The 19,927-nt window shown below is 31.2% G+C and overlaps 1 protein-coding gene across 2 annotated transcripts in view; it reads right to left on the bottom strand.

The window, feature by feature from the left end:
• LOC107446649 (uncharacterized) overlaps positions 1-12,783 on the bottom strand; it is a 124,129-nt gene extending 111,346 nt beyond the window's left edge. Inside the window, exon 1 of one of the 2 annotated variants that reach the window (XM_043043937.3) lies at positions 12,598-12,783. In XM_043043937.3, the coding sequence (XP_042899871.2) occupies positions 12,598-12,643 (46 nt within the window). In that variant the 5' untranslated portion in view covers positions 12,644-12,783. Of the gene's footprint in view, positions 1-8,344; positions 8,544-12,597 lie in introns of those variants that run through there. The other variant, XM_043043936.3, reaches the window with a different exon arrangement.
• Positions 12,784-19,927: the final 7,144 nt, after the last annotated feature.

Genomic DNA, 19,927 nt, shown 5'->3' with positions numbered 1-19,927 from the left:
CATGCCCGCAAGCTGATGTTCGGCTTTTCTTCTTTAAGCTCTTCTTAACAACGTATTTGGAGACTTGGCAAGCATTATAAATGGAGCTGTGATGGCTCAGAAGATAGAGCGCTCGCCTTCCAATGAGGTGAACCGGGTTCGAATCCCAGCAATGGCTGGTCGATACGAATTCCGCATCCGGCTTTTACCGACCACTGTGCTCACGTGAAATATCCTCAGTGGTAGGCGAAGCATGGTTAGAGTCCATTTGCCGTCAGACTAACCGTGGGAGGTTTTCGTTGTTTTCCTCTCCATGTAGCACAAATGCGGGTTAGTTCCATCAAAAAGTCCTCCACTAAGGTAAATTTTTCACAAACATTGATCAAGCAGTTCCCTTGTCTTCTGAGTTGGGTTCAAAATTACAAAGCTACGAAGTTGAGCATTTGTAGTCATAAACTCAAACATTGGCTCGGTTGTTCAACGACGGTTATAAAATAGAAGTATTATAAATAAATATGCTTAGACTTACAAATCGTATTAAGTGCATTCAAAATGTACTCTTAGAGGCTTACTATAGGCCAATGGAACTATAGGTCCACTCTAGGTCAATGGAATATTAGCCCGTGGCAGTTTGACGCAGATTTGACTGGTTATCTAACTGACGTTGACATAGGCAAAATACGGTCTCGTAAGGAAAGTCTTAAATAGCTATATCCATTTTCCTAAACACGCAATTTAATCTATACTCTATTTTTAAAACATGTATTTCAAGCTTATGCTTACACTACCCTACAATAATAGAAGAAATACTTTCAGTTTTTGAAATTTTTTTTTCTCAAACTTATCAAGAACTACTCATAATTATTTTAAAACTTTAGATGTGATTGAAAGCTTTTAGATCACGCGATTTCATATACGTATCAATAAAATCCAAAGGCTTCAGGAGGTTTAAGGAACCGATATATTTTGTTACCATTTGATAAGCAAAATAATTGATACAAGTTACGAGCTTTTTGCTACCCTTTTTGGCATAAGGTGTTCAAAAACAAACTTTTTCGTTCGTAGTTTATATTGCCAATCCCCCGAACCTCTGAAATCTTTAAACTTTATAGATACGTAATTGAAATCGCATGAATTTAACAACTCTAAAATTATAAAATAATTCAAGTATTTCCTGAAAAGTCTGAAAAAAAATTAGAAAAACTGAAAGCGCGTCATCTATTATTTCAGGATAGTTTATTTGTTCAAAAGTAAATATCATGCTATATCCATTTGATTAAAGGTTCATTTAAACATGTATCCATTTTTTCCAATACCCTATTCCATCGATGTCAATTTTTCAAAGTTAAAGCTTTGTCCGAAATTTCAACAACATAGTGTAGTTTCGCTTTACGTTTTAGCGGTTTTTCGTTATTAGGTTTATAGTTTTTGATTGATATAATTATTATAGTTTTTGATTTTATCATTTAATAAAAGTCTACAAACGGAATAAACAAACTCCTGCAAGAAGCGAAAAATTCATAAATAGCAAAGGAGCTTTTAAATTGTTGAAAAATAGGTTCAAAATAGAAAAAGTTAACTCTGCAAGCGAGAAAAAAAAAAAATTTTGTTGAAAATACAGTTTAAAGTATTCAAAATCTAACTAGTCCAAAAAGCGCTGTATCTTTCTCAATTCGAGGAATATACTTTTAGTATTTTTTTAAATATGTAGGTCATTTCAGATTCTGTTACATACAAATTTAATCTATTTCTCGAAACACTGAAGCTTTAGCTAGCTCACTTGTGAATAAAAGAAGCTTTCCCTCTCAGTTTAGAATAATTTTTTATTCAGAATTTAGAAAAATAATCTTAATTATATTTTAGTAAATAATAAATATTTAACCGACACATAGTTTGTGCAAGTGCCTTCAGAAGAGTATTAATTTTTAAAGCATTGTCAATTTGTTCACCGAAACCTTTCTAATAAAAGCATGGAAATATAAATATCTTTTCTTAAAAATCTGAAAGCTTTTTTTCCGAAAATATGAATGACATTGTTTACAAATTAATTACTGAAAAAAATGTTAACTTTTCAGGCTTAAGATATAAAATTAGTACATAGAGTTTAATAACTTGAACTACAGTGATTACAAATTTCTCTTCGAACCGAAAAATGAGTTGAAATTTGAAGAAAAAAATGAACGAAAATTCAATATTTATTATTTCAATATTCATAAAAGTTGTTATTCGCTAGAAATAGTGAATTTTCATGCATCCTTCTCTTAGAATAAAGATTATTTAAGGATTTTACATATTTGGCAATTCACAAAACGTTAATTTAAAACTATTTAAAACGATAAATTAGAGGAAAGTAACCAAATTACCCCTGAAATCATTAATGGAATGCCGTTATAAAATGAGCGAAAATAATGCATATGTCGTAGGCTAATTGAAAAGTTCGACTTCTTGCAAACCACCACTGCAATATTTGACTAATGGGAAAAGATGTCTGTATTTCCTATACAGCCCGACATATTTTACGCTTATCGCAAGAGTCTTCTTCCGAGGAAAATTAGTGATTCTATAATCATATGCACCAAAATTTAAAATGCATTCGGAAGTAAATAGAAATTTTGAATAATAAAAAATTTTACAATTTCGATCACACTCCCAAAACAAATTGCTCTCATCTAAAACTATTCAACGTAGTTTAAAATTTATAGTTTATCGAAAGAGAATTTGAAATAAAAATACTAATAATTATTTTCTATTATTTAACTTAAAATTCATAAAAAGTCTAAGTTTAAAATTTGTAATCATTAATTAATGGATTTTTATTATAAAATCTGAAACTTAAAGTTAACTTGCGCCAATTTCAAAAAACCGCGAATTTTTTGAAAAATAAGGAATCTGTTGCAATGTTCTTTATTTATTTATTAATTAATTGTTCAGTAATAATAAATCTGTAGATGATTCACAATATTTCTCTATTCAAAAAATCAAAATTCATTTAACTATCACTGATTTTTGACAGTAAAAAAAGAAGCTTTCCTTTTCCAATTATTGAAAAATCCTTTCTTGAATTATAATCAGAAAGTCTAAAAAGATTTCGAAAACACTATTATAAATGAGCATTTATGTTTTATCATTATTCGCAATTATTCTAGACTTTTAAAGGATTTAATTGATGAATTAAAATGTATTCTCGTCAAACTAACTAAGTATCCTGATGATATTATTATTTACCTAATTGGTAATTGAAGTATTAATTTTCAAATATAGTTTCAAATAATAAAAAACGCTTCAAGGTTAGTGAAGGAATTGTTCCTGGTAGTGATCTTGTCTTAGATTGAAAAAACACTATTCTCTAGGTCTAGATCTTTATGCTAAAAACTAATTCTCTTTTCTAAGAAACCCTCTTTTCTAGGAAACGCTTTTCTCCATTCCTTTATGCTCATAATTAATTTTCCATTCTAAGCAAAGCTCTTCTTTACACCTTTAGGCGAGTAACTAAATACTTGTGCTAAGAAATGTTCTTGTCAACTCCTTTATACTAGTAATTATTTTACATTATTTTATTCCAATGTTTTATTGTTTATTTTTTGAAAACTTTAAATTTTCTCCACACTTTTTCTGTACTTAAACATTTTAAAAACAGAATTAAAAACATAGTCATATTTCTACTTATAGTTCTACATCTTTTATTTAATAAAAATTTAAACATGACAAGAAATATTTGAGATTAACTTCAAATTAGCATTACTTAAGGAAAACTAGTAATTTTGTTCCCTGATTTTGCGTTAAGACGTTTCTGATTTTAAATTTAAAAAATTTGGCCTAAAAATTTTTTGTTTGAAAAAATAAGCCCATGTGAGTAAAAAATATTCTTTTTTTTTCGAAAAATTCAGTCGCTAAAGATTACTGGAAATAAAATAGTCACTCTTAATTGTCTTTAGCTAAAAATGACTTAACACAGCTCTTCGTCCGTTGCCCAGTTTTTTATTAGGCGTTTGTCTTCTTTTGATAAATGTGGTCCACGACATATTGACAAAATCGTTGCCTCAGTAAAACTGCAATTGCTATTATCCCTGAAAGTATAATCGAAAAATAAACACAAAAAAGAGTATTTAAAATTAATGAAAACTGAACACAAGTGAAGTTTGGGATATTTTTCAGAACATTGATAATGTTTTTATAGTATTTTTCTATTCGTTACATTTGTTTCTATTTGTTAAGAGATGCAAATTGTAACTATTTAAAAATATTTTTTACTAATAAAAATGAATATTTATCAATTTTTGAACAAGATTTTTTAAAAGAAAATTAAAGAAATTGGGTAACTTATGCTTGTATTTTTGTTCTTTTATGTACCTTCAGTCAACCAATATTGGCCAGTATAAAAAAAAGCTCACAAAATATCTATTAAACACCTGGGCTGTTTTTGCTTGCAATAACTTGGTGAAACGAATGCAAGAGATAAAGAGATTGTAAAATCAAAATTTTTTTTCAGAAAAAAATTACAGTTTAGAGAATACTTATTGTATAAGATGATAAAGCAGCAAAATTATTAAAATAATAATTGAAGAATTCATAGATTGCGGGATCCAATGAATAAAATTAAAATGAATTTAAAAAAAAGAAAATACCACTCTATTAGTCACAAAGTAAGCAAGTTACTCTACAAAAATACTATTCGAATAAATTTTAGTGACACGATTTTAGTTTTTTTTTTTTTGCGTTTTTCACTTCGTTTTTTTACATTATCACACTCTAGCATAATGTTGACACATCTTTCTACTAATGAATTAAATTACTTTTCTTTTCCAACAGAGCCTCAGTCAGGGGAAAACGGAGTTTTAAGCAAAACCCGAATTACAATGACTGGAAAAAATAAATTTCTTAGAAAAATATGAATAGCTTGATTAATGAAACATTTCGTATTTTAAAATGTGATTTTTCAGCAAAAATTGATTAAAAATCAAATTTAGACGTCAGTCATAATTAACTTTGGAAGTTTTAAATTTGGACGCGTTAATTGCACAAGACTCAAACGCAACAGCCATACAACATTAAACTCATGTTAAAATCTTACGATATTGCATGAGCAAACTGAAGAGAGGCTGGAAACTATATTTGACAAAAACATGGTGGGAAAGACAAAAACAAAATATGAGCATCCTGGAACTTTTGGGTAGTGAAAATGCAACTATCTAAATAAAGTAAACCACTGTAGGAACTTAAGATCTCCAAATTAAAATATCTATTAATTATTTCTTGCAAACATCTAGTAGATACTCCATTTATTATAGTAAAATATAATATATATTTATCCTTAACGTTACTGTGAGAACGCTGTCTTCGGGCAAATTAGCTTACGCTATTTGAATGTTAACCCTTTGTGGTAGTCTGTCTGCTCTCAGCGACCAAAGCTATTTTCACGGTTCCAACCGTCTGTCTACTCTTAAACATCAAAGCTTTTTTGCGGTTCCAGCCATATGTCTGCTCTTAGCCACAACACCAAAGAACTATATTGATATAATAGTATTGAACAATACGGTTTACTTAATCCTTTATAAGGCTCTGGGAACTGTAATTCCCACCAACCTTTGTCATTTTTAAAATATTAATGAGGAGCTTTTTCCCACCGATGATTTGTGAGGCAATCTGCTGATGACTTTAAAAAATAGAAAATAGTTACAACGAAGGACGAATTTTATAAACACAGAAGCAATTATAAGACCAATTATTTGCAGTAAGTAACATTTTGAAATCCCGGTCATGCCCCCCACCCCACCCCAAAAAAGCTACAAAAAAAATTGGATTAAATGTAAATCTCACCTTCAAAAATATTTTAACATAACTCGAAAAAAATGACGGTACAAAGGATTTAACCGATAGGCTTTGAAAAGTATATAATTCGAAATAATATTTAACACATATTGTTTTGGAGTAATAGCGTTCTTTCTTCCTCAAAAAATAATTATTTTTCTCCATTTTCTTGAATATCATGCTAGTCCAACAAAAAATTATTTTGATTGATAATGACTACTATTCATAAACTTCAAGTAAAGAAGGTTATAAGGTTTCGTAGTAGATGAAAAGCTTGTATAAAAATTTTGGGCATAACAACTTTCTGATGATTTAAATATTAACACTGTATCTATTGGCTTAAAATGAATGAGAACACTGGGGAATTAATTTTTTGCTACATTTATATAAATATTTGATCTTGCCTAACTCGGGTGTGGAGTTTTCAAATCTGAAATTACTTTCAGAAGAAATTAATTTCAAATTTGAAATATCCCCAGTCATATGATCAAAATATAGTCATATGATCATCAAAACAACAGATTCTTTTTTTAAAATGACATTTTTATCTTATGTTTTTTCAAAATGTACAAGTTAGAAAACCTTATGTGTAACAAGGGATCGCTCGTAAATGCTGCGACAAGCATCTTAGGGAGTTAGAGCGCATCATCAGGATTAAAATTGTATAGGAAACCATGTCTGGACATGTCATCTTACTCGGTGAGGAGCTCTTCCCTATTATGACCTGCTTAAAAGCCCACGACAACTATAGAACTAATATTGCTTACTTTAAACTATATTTTACAAACATCAATTTGCTTTGTTATAAATACCAATTGTCGGTTCAATATCAATTTCAGCTACCAGTAAAGGTTTATTATCATTTTATTTTTTTTTTACGAAGAGAAAGAGTTGACTAAGGGCGGGTGGGTGTGAGGCATTGGGAGGGGAAACGCTATCTTCTCTTGCTTCGGTAAGCAGCTAAAATGACCATCCAACCGGTAATGGTTAGATCCACTGTTTAAGGGAAAGATGCCCTCCCACAAACTCAAAGATAGTGTGAGACCGAATGAAGAGACTGATTTTTTTATACTTGTGCCCGAATCTTGTCCTAATCGAAGTCAAAAATACATTAAAAAAATTTGACCTTAACATGTCTTAGGTCCCTTATTTGTATATCTTATTGACCCTCATACCCGCACCTAAACGAATCTCATTTTGTCCAACTTTCAAGTCTAATCACGTGACCTGAATCAAGTTATTTTATTTTGAAGACCAACTAAACTGTTTCTTAAATATGGTATTTAAAAATTATATTACAAGCTCTTATAGGAAATAATAAAACTGCTTGAATTTCTTAGGAAAAAAATACAATATTATATAAGAGTTTCTGAACTTGTGCTAACAAAAGTAAAAGTTCAATAAAAATTATTTTTCCTTCATCCCTTTCTTAGGAATCACTTAAGCGGAAGATGGGAAGGAGGTGACTGGCACCCATCCTAGGGGACATCCAATCGACGACCAAGATAAAATTACAGATCAGAAAAATATTAAAATTTCATCATAAAAAAATGCAGTTTTGATTCATTTTCTTCAAACAATAAGGATGTAAACAAAAATCATTTCAAATATACGTCAACCGAATTAGAAATATAAATTTATAATTTTACGATTCATTGCAAATTAATAAATAATTGATCAGAAATGAATGAAATCAGTCATTTCTCCTTCCTTCCAATTTTAATTACTACGGAGAGAAGATAAGTGGGGGAAAAAGTTGTCTTGTATAGTAAACAGGGTACTCAGAACGCAAAAGCTATTGTTTACTAAATCTTTAAATCTATAGTTATTATTTTTAATATTATGAACACATAATATATAAATCCAGCTTTTGATCAGCTAAATATTGGCCCAAGAAAAATATTTTATGATAAATATATAGTCTTCTAACAAATTTACTAATAAAAATATTGGAACGCTAAAGTACTAAAGAGAAAAATCACGACTGCAAGCCTTCTTTATCATAGAATAATTTCTACTTGAATTCACATAAAAAACGAAATTAAAATAGGAATTTAAACTTGATAACTATTATTTTTAATATGAAATCAAACTTTTCAATATGTAAATATTGTCAGAGGAAAAATTTTTATTCTGAATGCAACATAATTTTCAAACAAATTTAGTAATAAAATTTTAATGCATTAAAATACAAAAAAGAAATGTCCCGATTGAAAAATATTTTCTTATCATAGAATAATTTTACCTTAAAATATGCATAAAAAAATAAATTAAAATACATATTAATAAAACTTTAAATCCTTATATTAAAAAATGCTTGTGTTTTTCTTATTATTTAGATAGGTTTTTATTTACTCATTCCAGTGACCCCCTCTTCAGGGGCATCTAGCCAAGGAGTTTGCCCCAGACACCCACACATCTCTGCTGTCACATTTAAATGACATTAAACTAAATCTAGCGATAATAAGAGCAACAAATCACATCATTCAATCAAGTAGCATATAACGCCGTCGATAATTAATGACATTTGCATTGAATGTAGTTAAACAGTACTTACTCGTGCTATTGTCGAGATTTTTTAAGCTGGATAGCAATGCAACAACAAAAAGCTTCATGGGTGAACTATAAAACCGTGTTTGTGGTATATTAGATGAAGCCGCCATTCAGAAAAACTCTTTTCTATATTATCCACCTACGTATGATTTTCTGAGAAGTGAAATTGCCGAGCGTTTACCACATTTGGCGAACGGATCACATTTGATTCTGTTTTTTTCTCTAACACTGAAAATCAGAGCAGCTGTTTAATGACCAGTTACTTTTCGTCCAACCAAAGGAAAGTTAAAAATATGCTCAAAAACACTTTCTGATATCACATAATACAGTTAAAGCTCTTCGACGGATTATGATTCTTTTCACGCTCAGAATTATGACAGCTACAAAATTCGTTATTGTGTAGGGATTAGTAAATTTCACTCTGGAAGAAGTATAGGTCTATGCTTTTGGAGATCAGTTCAGATTTTTTTTTATAAAAGGTCCCAATTTGTGAATTTGTGAAAAATCTCAGAATTAGGACACTTACAAAATTTTTCATTATGTAGGGGTTAGTAATTTCAGTCTGGAAGGAGTATATGCCTATGCTTTCGAAAATCAGCTCAGATTTACAATGGAAATTTCCATATTTGCAAATTCCCATTTTTCTGAAAAATCTCGGAATTATTTGAATCCGTACTCAGAATTTTGCAACTGTGATATTCACGCTAAGAATATGACACTTACAAAATTTATCATTACGTAGGGGTTAGTAAATTTCACTCTGTAAATAGTATAGATCAATAAATTTTTTGCAAATAATTCTATTACACGCAAAGCATTCAAAAATGACATAACAGCTCGTTTTTTCAAGAAAATGTTTTGTAAAGAGTCAGTTTTTAAAATGGGAAATATTATGAACGGGCTGTTTTTAAAATAAAACATATTGTGGAAGGTTTACTTTTACTATAAAATATTTTATAAAAGATCCATTTTCCCGATTATATAATTTGTGAAGGATTCATTAAAGGATTCGAATTTCGCCAGAGCAAACCCTTAGCTTCAAGCGTTAAATCTATTTGATATTTTTTTTAAAAAATTATTAAATGACTGATTGTTAGTTATAGTTCAATTAACAGTATCTTAAGTTTAATGAACAACAATATTTTGCTTAATAATTATTCGAATAATACACATTTGTCAGATACACATAGGTTTGCTACTGTTAAAAGAAATAATTTTTAAGACAAATAACTGTTTAGAGGAAACATATCGTAACTAGGCTTTTCAATAAAATTTGGTAATCATAGTTTCAATGAAAATATTGAAGGGAAATTACTTCAAAGTAAGATCAAAAAATTTTATGTCAACAAAATTTTCCCTAACTAAGTTTAGCTCACTAATTTACTTGGAGCGTTCGAATATATAGATGGTATTTGTGTTGATAGATAGCGACCCTAAAAACAATTACACACAATAATATTTGTTCTAATGATCAAATTTCTGCGCTCTAATCGTCAACCTTCATCAATGTTTACATGTTTACAACGGATAAATGTGTACAACAGATTTTATTTGCATTTTCCCCTCAAGCACTGAAAACCAGAACAGCTGTTCAATGGCCAGTTGCTTATCGTACGGCCAAAAGAAAAGTTCAGAAATATGCTCAAAAAAGCTTTCATATATCATATAATACAGTTAAATCTTCTCGGAGGATTAAGATTGAGACAGTGCAAATCGTGTTTTTTCAGCCATGGTTCAGTTTTTGTAGAAACAATTTAATTTCAGTATAATGACCCCGGTCACTCAAAAGAAATCACACTTGATAACGTGAAGTCGTTCTATCGTAAGTAAACAAAAATACCTTAAATATTTACATAATTAAAAATGCTAGACTAATTTTGACAAAACAATTCTATATTTAAATAATAATTAGGAAACTAACAGAATAATTAATAATATCGCAACTTGTTTTTATACAGTGAAACCTCTCTGGAACGACCACTCTCTGTTCCACAGTAAAATGGTCGTTATTAGAGGTTGGCCGTTCGTAGGGGTTACCTGCATTGACTTCAAAACGTTATCAAAGTTACATGATTTTTCACTAACGATTTTCATTTCAGTCAGGGTATTTTTCTTGGGGCAGAAATGCCCCTTGCGTTGGCGTCATTAAAACCATATCGAGGAATAAAATTTAGCGTCAATAAAAATGATCCCTACTGACATATTATGGGTAAAAATAAATTCACCAATCATGAAAGATACGGGTTAGAATCCCAGTCCGGGTTAGATCCGGGTTAGAATCCCAGTCGATACGAATTCCGCATCCGGCTTGCACCGACCACAGTGCTGACGTAAAATATCCTCAGTGGTAGACGGATCATGGGTTGGAGTCCCCTTGCTGTTAGGCTAACCGTGGGAGGTTCTCGTGGTCTTCCTCTCCATGTAATGCAAATGCGGGTTAACTCCATCAAAAGTCTTTCACGAAGGCAAATTTGTCCCAATACTCGATCCAGGAGTTCCCTTGTCTTCTGAATTGGGTTCAAAATTACAAGGCAACGGAGTTGAACATTAGTAGTCATAAACCCATAAGATTGGGTCGGCTGCTCAACGACGGTTATAAAATAAAATCATGAAAGATAGAACTATTTTAAATAAATAAACAGTTAGAATTTTTGTTTAAATTAGCATTTAATTTTATACGATAAAAATTAGTTAGCTTTAAAGCTTGTTTGAGATGCTTATTTTTCCTAAAATAATTTTTTTCTAATTCAGCTTTCAACTCTAAAAATAAATCATTCGTAGCATTGTCTTTAGTGCACTACAACATGAAGTTGTAGATCGTTCAGAGATAGCTTAAAAAACTCTCTGAATAAGACCCTCAAATAAATAATTTGAATACATCTTAATTTACTTATTTGTTTCGTTAACATTTTTTGTTTTGATATTTTTTCGTATTTTCTCAATTAACCTTTTCTGCATTTGGTGAGAAAGATTGCCCGGTCACTAGGAGAGGTTTTGATGATCTCTCCTAAATGTTTTCTCTAAATATTTGTCAATTTGAAAAATTCTGTGTATCCCAAAAGTGGTCGTAAATGGAGGAGGTTGTTACATAGATGTGATCTTTCCTGGAGGCTTCACTCAGTTAGTGTGTGTAAAAATAGATAAATAACGCATGTTTCAGGTGGCGAAAATTTCACAAAAAAATTGAATAAAATTTTCAAATAAAAAAAAGCGCGATTGATAAATTTGTTGCACCCTACAAGAAAAGAAATTTACCAAAATCGTGAATGCATTATTTTAACCTAATTAACAATGCAGTAATGTACAATCTTGATTATCACTGTAAAGTAATCCAAATTATGACCACATTTTGATTATAGATCCTAATCACCTGCAGAAAAAATCTCAGGATTCTTCACTTCCTACACTCAAAAGGTGCATTCATTGAAAATGTTAGATCTTTAATATATGGTAGCATGAAAAGAAATGCTTTTAATAATTTTTTAAAACTTAAGTTAAATCATATACTTGAAGTTAATCGAAACATTTATTTTGAAAGCTCAAAAATGCTTGACACTAATTTATAAAGTGATTTACGAGGAAACAAAAAAAATGAAACTGAATTTCCGTAGCTATATTGGAAAGAAAATTAATTTAAAGTGCGTAATAATAAAATTGCTTTGACGGAATAGCAAACTTGGGTCGCTATAATGAAAGGGTTGCTGTATTGGGGTTTCTACAAAACAGACTGTTTGTGAAAATAATGTCCCGTCTTTGTATTTTTATAAAAATTTAAGTTATAAAAAAGAATTTAGTATGTCTTTACACCAAAAATGGTGTATTAAATACCAAAAATAATTCTTGTTGTAATCGAATACTAAAAATAATTTTTGTTGTAGTGAAGCACAACAAAAGTTTCCTTACTCTCATTTTTGTTTAAGGTATTTTCCACTAATTCTAGTGTTTAGTGACACTAAAACATTTGGCAAAACAGGATAATAAATTGCAATTCCAGTAAAAGTTGGAATGTCATTTTTATAGTACAATTTACAACAATATCTATTAATTTGGAAGAAATACACTCACCGATTCTTAAAATAAAATTAGTTTCTCTAGCCTATACACATCTCTGAGAGAGTATCAAAATAAATTCGAATTATACTTAATGGAACCGGCACGTATAGAAAGGAAATATTATGAAAGTATTTAATATAACAGATTTATGTAAATCTCATGAGAATGTAATTATCTTTATTACGCAATGAAAAACATACATACTTTTCGCAACAGTGAACTTCTGTTTCTGTGGAATGTTTAGCAGCATTTAAGAAGACTACAAACTTACAACTTTTTCTGCTCGATAATAAATAATTATCTTTGTTAATTGATTTTTTCGAAACGTAGCCGAAATTGACGTTTTCGAAGGTAAAAACAATACATAAATAGTGTAAATAAGTCCGAAATTCTTGTAAGCATTCACCATTCTTGTAGTTTAAATACACCCTTCAAATTGTGTATAAACGCTCGATTTCATTGTAACTCGAAATAAAGTAATCATTCACAAAATTTTTTGGTGTTTTCCAATACAAAATTCGAAGATTTTTGCAAAACACGACAATTTTTTCAGAGTGCCAATCTTATGAAAATAGAAATTAAAGTTAAAAAATCACTATAAATCAATTAATAAAAAGAGTAATAAATATGTGTTGAAAAAAAAAGATATTTTAAGTCGATCTATTTAATATTATTTACATTACTCGGTCATATAATAAAGGCATGTGATATCGATCATTACTGCAATTCTGTTCGAACCAAAAAGAAACATTTAAGTTAAAATTTAACAAATATAATAACTGAATTGATTTCTTAATATTTATTTTTTTTTTTTGGTTCTAGTTCTAGTTCATTAACGTCGCACTAGAGCTGCACAATGGGTTATTGGTGACGGTCTGGGAAACATCCCTGAGGATGATCCGAAGACATGCCATCTCAATTTTGATTCTCTGTGGAGGGGATGGCACCCCCGCTTCGGTAGTTCGAAGTCGAGCACTTTGCGGTAGAACAGTTTAACGAGGACCCATTCCGCACACCCTCGGTCCCTACGCAGACTGATCCAAGTGGTCATCCACCCGCACACTGACTGCAGCCTGTGATGCTTGACTTCGGTGATCTGCTGGAAACCGTGTGTTAACAATCAGTCCACTGCGGGACTTTTTCTTTTTTTTGGAATTATATGCATTTGCAGTCTTGTGAGCACAATTTAGGCTTATAAACCTTTGCCAAGTAGAAAGACAGATAGCACAATACAGAGAAGGACAGCACTAAGATACATCCTGAGTAGCAGCGGGACTCGAACCCACTGCCTAAGCGCTTTTCGCTGAGTTTGGCGGGAGATGCCGCTAGGCCAGGCAGGCTCCTTTTTTCATATTTATAGTGCCAGTTTATGCTAATTATTCGGTCGTGTAGTCACCACACTTATTTTTTTGTTGCTGTTACGCACACATATGTTGACTGGTGTGCTTATTACAAAGACGGCTTATAAGGTAGGTAGGTACTTTATTTACGTCACTCTAGAGATGCACAATAAGTTATGGGCGAATGTCTGGGAAACGTCGCTGAGGATGATCCGAAGACATGCCATCACAATTTCGATCCTCTGCAGAGGGGGTGGCTCCTCTGCTTTGGTAGCCCGACGACCTGTGAGAGAAGTCAAGCACTTAACGGTAGAGCAATTTAACGAGGATCGATACCGCACACCTTTGGTCTCTACGCAGACTGATCAAAGTGGTCAACCACCCGCTTACTGACCGCAGTCAGTGATGTTTGACATCGGTGTTCTACTGTGAACAGTTTCTTTACGATCAGTCCACTACGGGACGCGGTTTATAAGCATTCGTCAAGTTGATTGGTAGGTACTTGATAGGTAGATAGGCAGATACTTTATTTACGTCGCTATAGAACTATATAATGGGCTATTGGCGACAGTCTGCAAAACATTCCTGACGATAATATGAAGATATGCCATCACAATTTTTGGTCCCCTTGATCTCATTTCCAGGCCGCTTCTTTAATTTAGACATAAAACTGAAGGGGAAGGATATTTTCTCTAAATTTATGTACCCATGGTACTACTCAGCTACCGACCATATGCCTTTCAATTCCACAGATTTTACGATAACGTACATCGCATGTATTGGGTGTCCGATTCTCTAACCACTGGGCTACCGCGGCTCGTTCGTCAAGTTGAAGAACAGTTGTTGTAGTTGTAGTTCATTTACGTCGCACTAGAGCTGCACAATGGGCTATTGGCGACGGTCTGGGAAACATCCCGGAGGACAAGTTGAAGAACAGATAATAAAAGTTAGAGAAGGATTAAGATCAAAGATATTGTTTGTTCACCAGGAGTTGGCTCTTGACTCCGCCTTCGTCACATGAAACTATTACACTATTTTTGGGAGAAGGATGCGACCAACGCTGAGGAAGGTGATCATATGATAAAAATATCGATATTAAGTAATTAATAAATTAAACTTCATATTTTTTTAAATGGAGATATATTTTAAAGGTATTATTAGGAGTATTTCTAATAATACTAGGATATTGCAATAACACCAATATGTATAATGATTCTTATTATGTGATCGTAAACACATGCTATTTGAAAGATTCTTTCTAGTTTCATTTCAAGATTACTATTCTAAAACATTTGGTGGCAAAACTGATTTAAAAAAAAAATTTGCAATCTAAAACGATCAAAAAATGTTAAAGAATGTCATAATGCAAGCGAGAGTACTCATTACAAAAACGGTTTGTATGGCATTGCCAAGTTGAAGAACACAATGCATAAATTAACGAGGGACATCACCAAGGTGCATCCAGGACTACTATGAATTCGAACCCACTACCTCCATTCTACAGAGCACTTGGGGGATCGGCGAGACCGCTAGGCTAGGGATGCCCCATAATCGTACCATAGTGGCAATTATAATTGTCTAAAATAAAAATATAAACTTTACTTGATTTTAAACTAAGAACAAATAAATTAAAAGAAAAAAACATTTTTAATTTAAGTAAGTAATGAGTTCATTTAATATTTTTTATAACTGATTTTCCAATAATCCTATTCACCTTTCCGAGAAATCAAATTTAAAATATACGTTATTGTTTTTTTTAAAATTGGATAACTCAAAAACCATTCAACCAATTTTGTCGAAATATTTTAATTTGTTATTTAAATTATATGTTTCAAAATGATGTGAAATTCGTATAACTTACAATTTGAGATTATTTTGACTATTATTAAATATTTTTTAAATATTAAATGACTACTTAAAATTACTTTTACATAGATAAACGAATTTCATACTTGTGTGCAAAAACTTTTTAATTCACTTAAAAAATTCTAGTGGAATATCTAATGGCTCAAAAAAGTGAAATTAACATTACGAGGCCTAAACTTTCTACTGCTTTCCTAACTAAATTATTAGGACCATATTTTCGAGATTGTACCCCCCCCCCACACAATTATATTTTGAGGGTCAAAAATTCAAGGCAGTCGGGAAAAAAAGACATCTTTATTCAGAGAAGGTACGTTTTTATGTCCAGTTTAGTAACTTAAAATATTCCGCGCACTATTTTCAAGGTTAGATCCTCAGAACTTTAAGATCCTTAGATCAATATTTGATCGTTAAATCAAAACTTATTCAAGGTGATCACTTTTCTTGCGTACTGTGCAACCTGCATAATAATCTGAAGTGTAAGTGGATCACAAAATAATTGCTTATTAGTATATGAAAATGCCTGATTTTGTGTAAGTGGAGTAACGATCTGGGACAATATTTCTATCAATAGCCGCAACAGCCTTATTATCAGGAAAAAAACTCTAATGGCCCAGTGATATAAGGATGACATTCTAAAAGATATTGTGAACCCTTGCGCAGCAGCAATTGGAGAAGAACTTATGGATAATAACGATAGTACACATTGTGCTCAGATAGTAGATAATTTCCTATTTAGTCAATGGTATCCATCGGTTAGATATGCTAGCATGTTTCCCGAATATGAAACCAATGGAACATGTTTGATACATTCTAAAAGAAAAGATAGCTTGTCGCTTATCACCTCCAAAAAACAATTAAGCAGTTGGAATACTTTCTTCTACAGGAGTGGTGAAGAATACACCATTCCTTTTTAGCCAACCTCATTGAAACTATGACTTATGACTGTATGACATTGCTTTAGATCAGGGAAAACTATGACCCTTATTGAATTTCATTTTAATGTGAGAAATCGCATTTTTTTGTTTCTTCGTATATTATGCACAAATCGTGCATTCCTTACTTACCAGCGAATATGGTCAATAAAATTTTATTATTACATGTTTATTGATTCATTTTCTTTTCTCGTAACATACAACCCATATCCACTTTATTGATTACATATACTGTATACAACACCTATACTCTATACACAATCAATAAATAATGTGTAGGTATTGATTACACTGGTGAACAAATGTTTTATTGCATTTATGCAAACACTTGATCTAGCCTAATTCGAATACAGCCTAATTTCATTTGTGAAATTAGTTTTACTCCTAAAGTTACAAATTGATTAAAATTGACATTTTCAGTCTATTTTTTGTCAAAATAAACAAGTTTAAAAACATTACATGTAACAGGAGGACAAGTAAATGTTTCAGCAATATTCTAGAGGAGTTAGGGCACATCAACAGGATTCAAATTGCATAGGAACTCATGCCCGGAAGTGTCATCGTGCGTGGTTAGAAGTACTTTCCTATTATGACCAATTCAGAAACACATAATAGGGAAGCGCCCTTAGCGGCGTATGACGACATTTTCGAGCGTGGATTCCTATGCAATTTTAATCCTGATGATGTGCCCAACTCCCCTAGATATCTCTCGCAAAATTTATGCGATCCCCTGTTACATACAACGCTTTTAAACTAGTACATTTCAACAAAAAATAAGCTAAAAATATCGTTCAAAAAAGCTGTAGTAGTAGGAAACCACTTGCAGATTTAAAATAAGATCAAAAATATCCAAGATTCATTAAAAAATCTCATGAAACAGACGAAAATGTTTCATAACGTTTTATATAGTGAATCGATATAGATGTTTCGCATTGATTTATATAATATATTAAGTCAGCAAAACACTTCTAACCAGCCAGATTCTATCCAAAATCATAGTATTCCCCAATTTTTTTGAGCAGTATGAGAGTATTTACATTCAAAATCAGTCATTTGGAATATAAAGGATAGTCAATCCGAAAGAACTGTAAATCACATTAGCATTGTTTTTGGGAATTGATTTGTAGCCCCTCGAGAACATGCTCAACTACTTTTTAAATAGTACTTTTATAATCATTTTATTGTCTTAATTGTATTATCTTTTTTCAAATACAAATTATTGAATACTTTACAGTGTTTTCATGCTTAAAGTACATAAAGTTATCTAAAAATTAAAAATCATTTTAAGGCATGACATGATCTTAATAAATTACATCAAAAAGATTTTTGAAAATCACTTTCCTCCGAACTGAAGTCATTAAAATATTTAGATGCAATTTAATTTTGGTAAAAAGTTAGAAAGATAAAGGGGAAATCAATGAGCCAAGATCTGAAACTTTTCATACTTGATTGATTTTGAATGACTAACTAGGAAATTATTTGCTTCTATTCAACTGATCTCAGGCTTAAATAAATAAAATAAGTACCAAATTAAAAGCCTTTTGATTTGAAGTTTGATTTCAAACTTCTTACCCTATGCAATCATCGGGAAAAATCAGTCACATATTCTTAAACGCCACGTGTGTTTATTTTGGATGATATTTGTTTAAATTAATCTTGAGATATAACATGTCACTTTTATTTTAATTCCCTTGTTGAAGTTTAAAAGCGACTATTTTATCTTTCGAAGGAATTCAGCTTATTTACTCAATAAGAGCTACTCGCATTTTATATTTTATAATTGTTGAGGGATTTTTTTTAAATTAAACAACAATTTAAAAATAATAGCAATCTATTTCTGATTTTAAAATAATATAAAATTTTCACAAGGTGTTTAACGCAAGATGTAATCATAGTTAATATTTCATAATACATTTAAAAAAATCTCATATTGTAAACATGACTTAGGTTATATTACAAGCGTTACTAACATTAACAGAATGTAAACTACAATCATTATTCTTACTAAAAACTTTAATTCTAAATACGTGTAATTACTATTAAAGTTAGCTAACGTGTAATTACTTCTAACATTGAAATGATATTTAATTCAAGCTATTTAAATAGCTCAGACTAATTAACTAATAATATAACATGAAAAAAAATCTTTTTTAAAAATGTGTTTGAATGTTTTACATATACTACTATTTTTAATTTAGACGATTTACTCATGTTTGTTTTCATAAATTAAAAAATTACCATGCCACAGAACTAAAAAAATTTTTAAAAAAAACAAAAAGAAACTTAATGTTATGTTCGACAGTCACAAACCCATCGCTTGACAAAAATTTCCTAAAATCAAAAAGAAGAAAATAGAAAAAATAGACTACCTCGCGTTGATAGTGCAAATGGTAGTTATTTAGAAGAAAAAAATTTTTTAGTTTTTAATAGTTTTCTGCGTCATCTATTGATGAACTTTGAAACTAATTTTAAAGCGCTTACATTTCTATCTTCTTTCGTTTTTATAATTATTTTTTAAAATCGTTGATCATTTTCGTATCATCCGGTACAGGTTTGAAAAGATTAAAAATCGTGTGTATGATCTTTTTTCAGTAGTATATAACCAATGAATTCTGCACTCATCCAATTGGAAACCAGTAAATTTTGCTGAAATTCTGCTATATTGTTTAAATTATATAATGAACAAGAATTTTCATGGAGACGACAGTTAAAAATTAATTGTTTCTAACAAGAGATTTTGAATAATAATAATAACACTAGGCAACGCTTTTTTTCTGTTGCATGAGATTTTTAAACAGATCTTAGATACTTTTGTATCGCTGATTTCAAATCTGCAATCGGTGTCTCATTTTTAATCTATTTTTAGTAGAAATGTACAAAATAACTTCAGAGATAAGAGGGGGTCGCATGAATTGTGACAAACTTCTAGGGACTCCTTGCCTGGAGATGTCGTCTTAAGCTGCTAGGTACACTTTCCTATTATGAGCTGTTCCTTCTTGTGGTTGTGAGCAGGTCATAGTATCTAGCGGCTTACGTCTCTTCCATTATTGTAGGGCAGTGTGTATTCAAAGTGGTTACTAAGGAGTAATCTGTATATCAAGAGAGGTGGTGATGGAACACCTTATTTAAAATTAGACTAACACAAACACAATTATTTTGCCGGAGTGGCTCAGGGGATAGAGCGTTCACCTCACAATAGTGTGACCCAGGTTCCCAGCGGCGGCTGGTTGATATGAATTCTGCTCCCGTCTCGCACCGACCGTAATGTAGATGTAAAAATATCCTCATTGGTTGAAGGATCATGGGTTAAAATCCCCTTGCCGTCGGGTTAACCATGGAAGGTTCTCGTGGTTTTCCTCTCCATGTAACGCAAATGTGGGTTAGTTCCATCAAAAA

The sequence above is a fragment of the Parasteatoda tepidariorum genome, chromosome 11 (genome assembly GCF_982258835.1).
Source record: "Parasteatoda tepidariorum strain Cologne lab strain chromosome 11, Ptep-v5.0, whole genome shotgun sequence".
Classification (NCBI taxonomy): Eukaryota; Metazoa; Arthropoda; class Arachnida; order Araneae; family Theridiidae; genus Parasteatoda; species Parasteatoda tepidariorum.
Note: the sequence above shows the minus strand (reverse complement) of the source record. Positions and strands in the feature narration are given on the sequence as shown.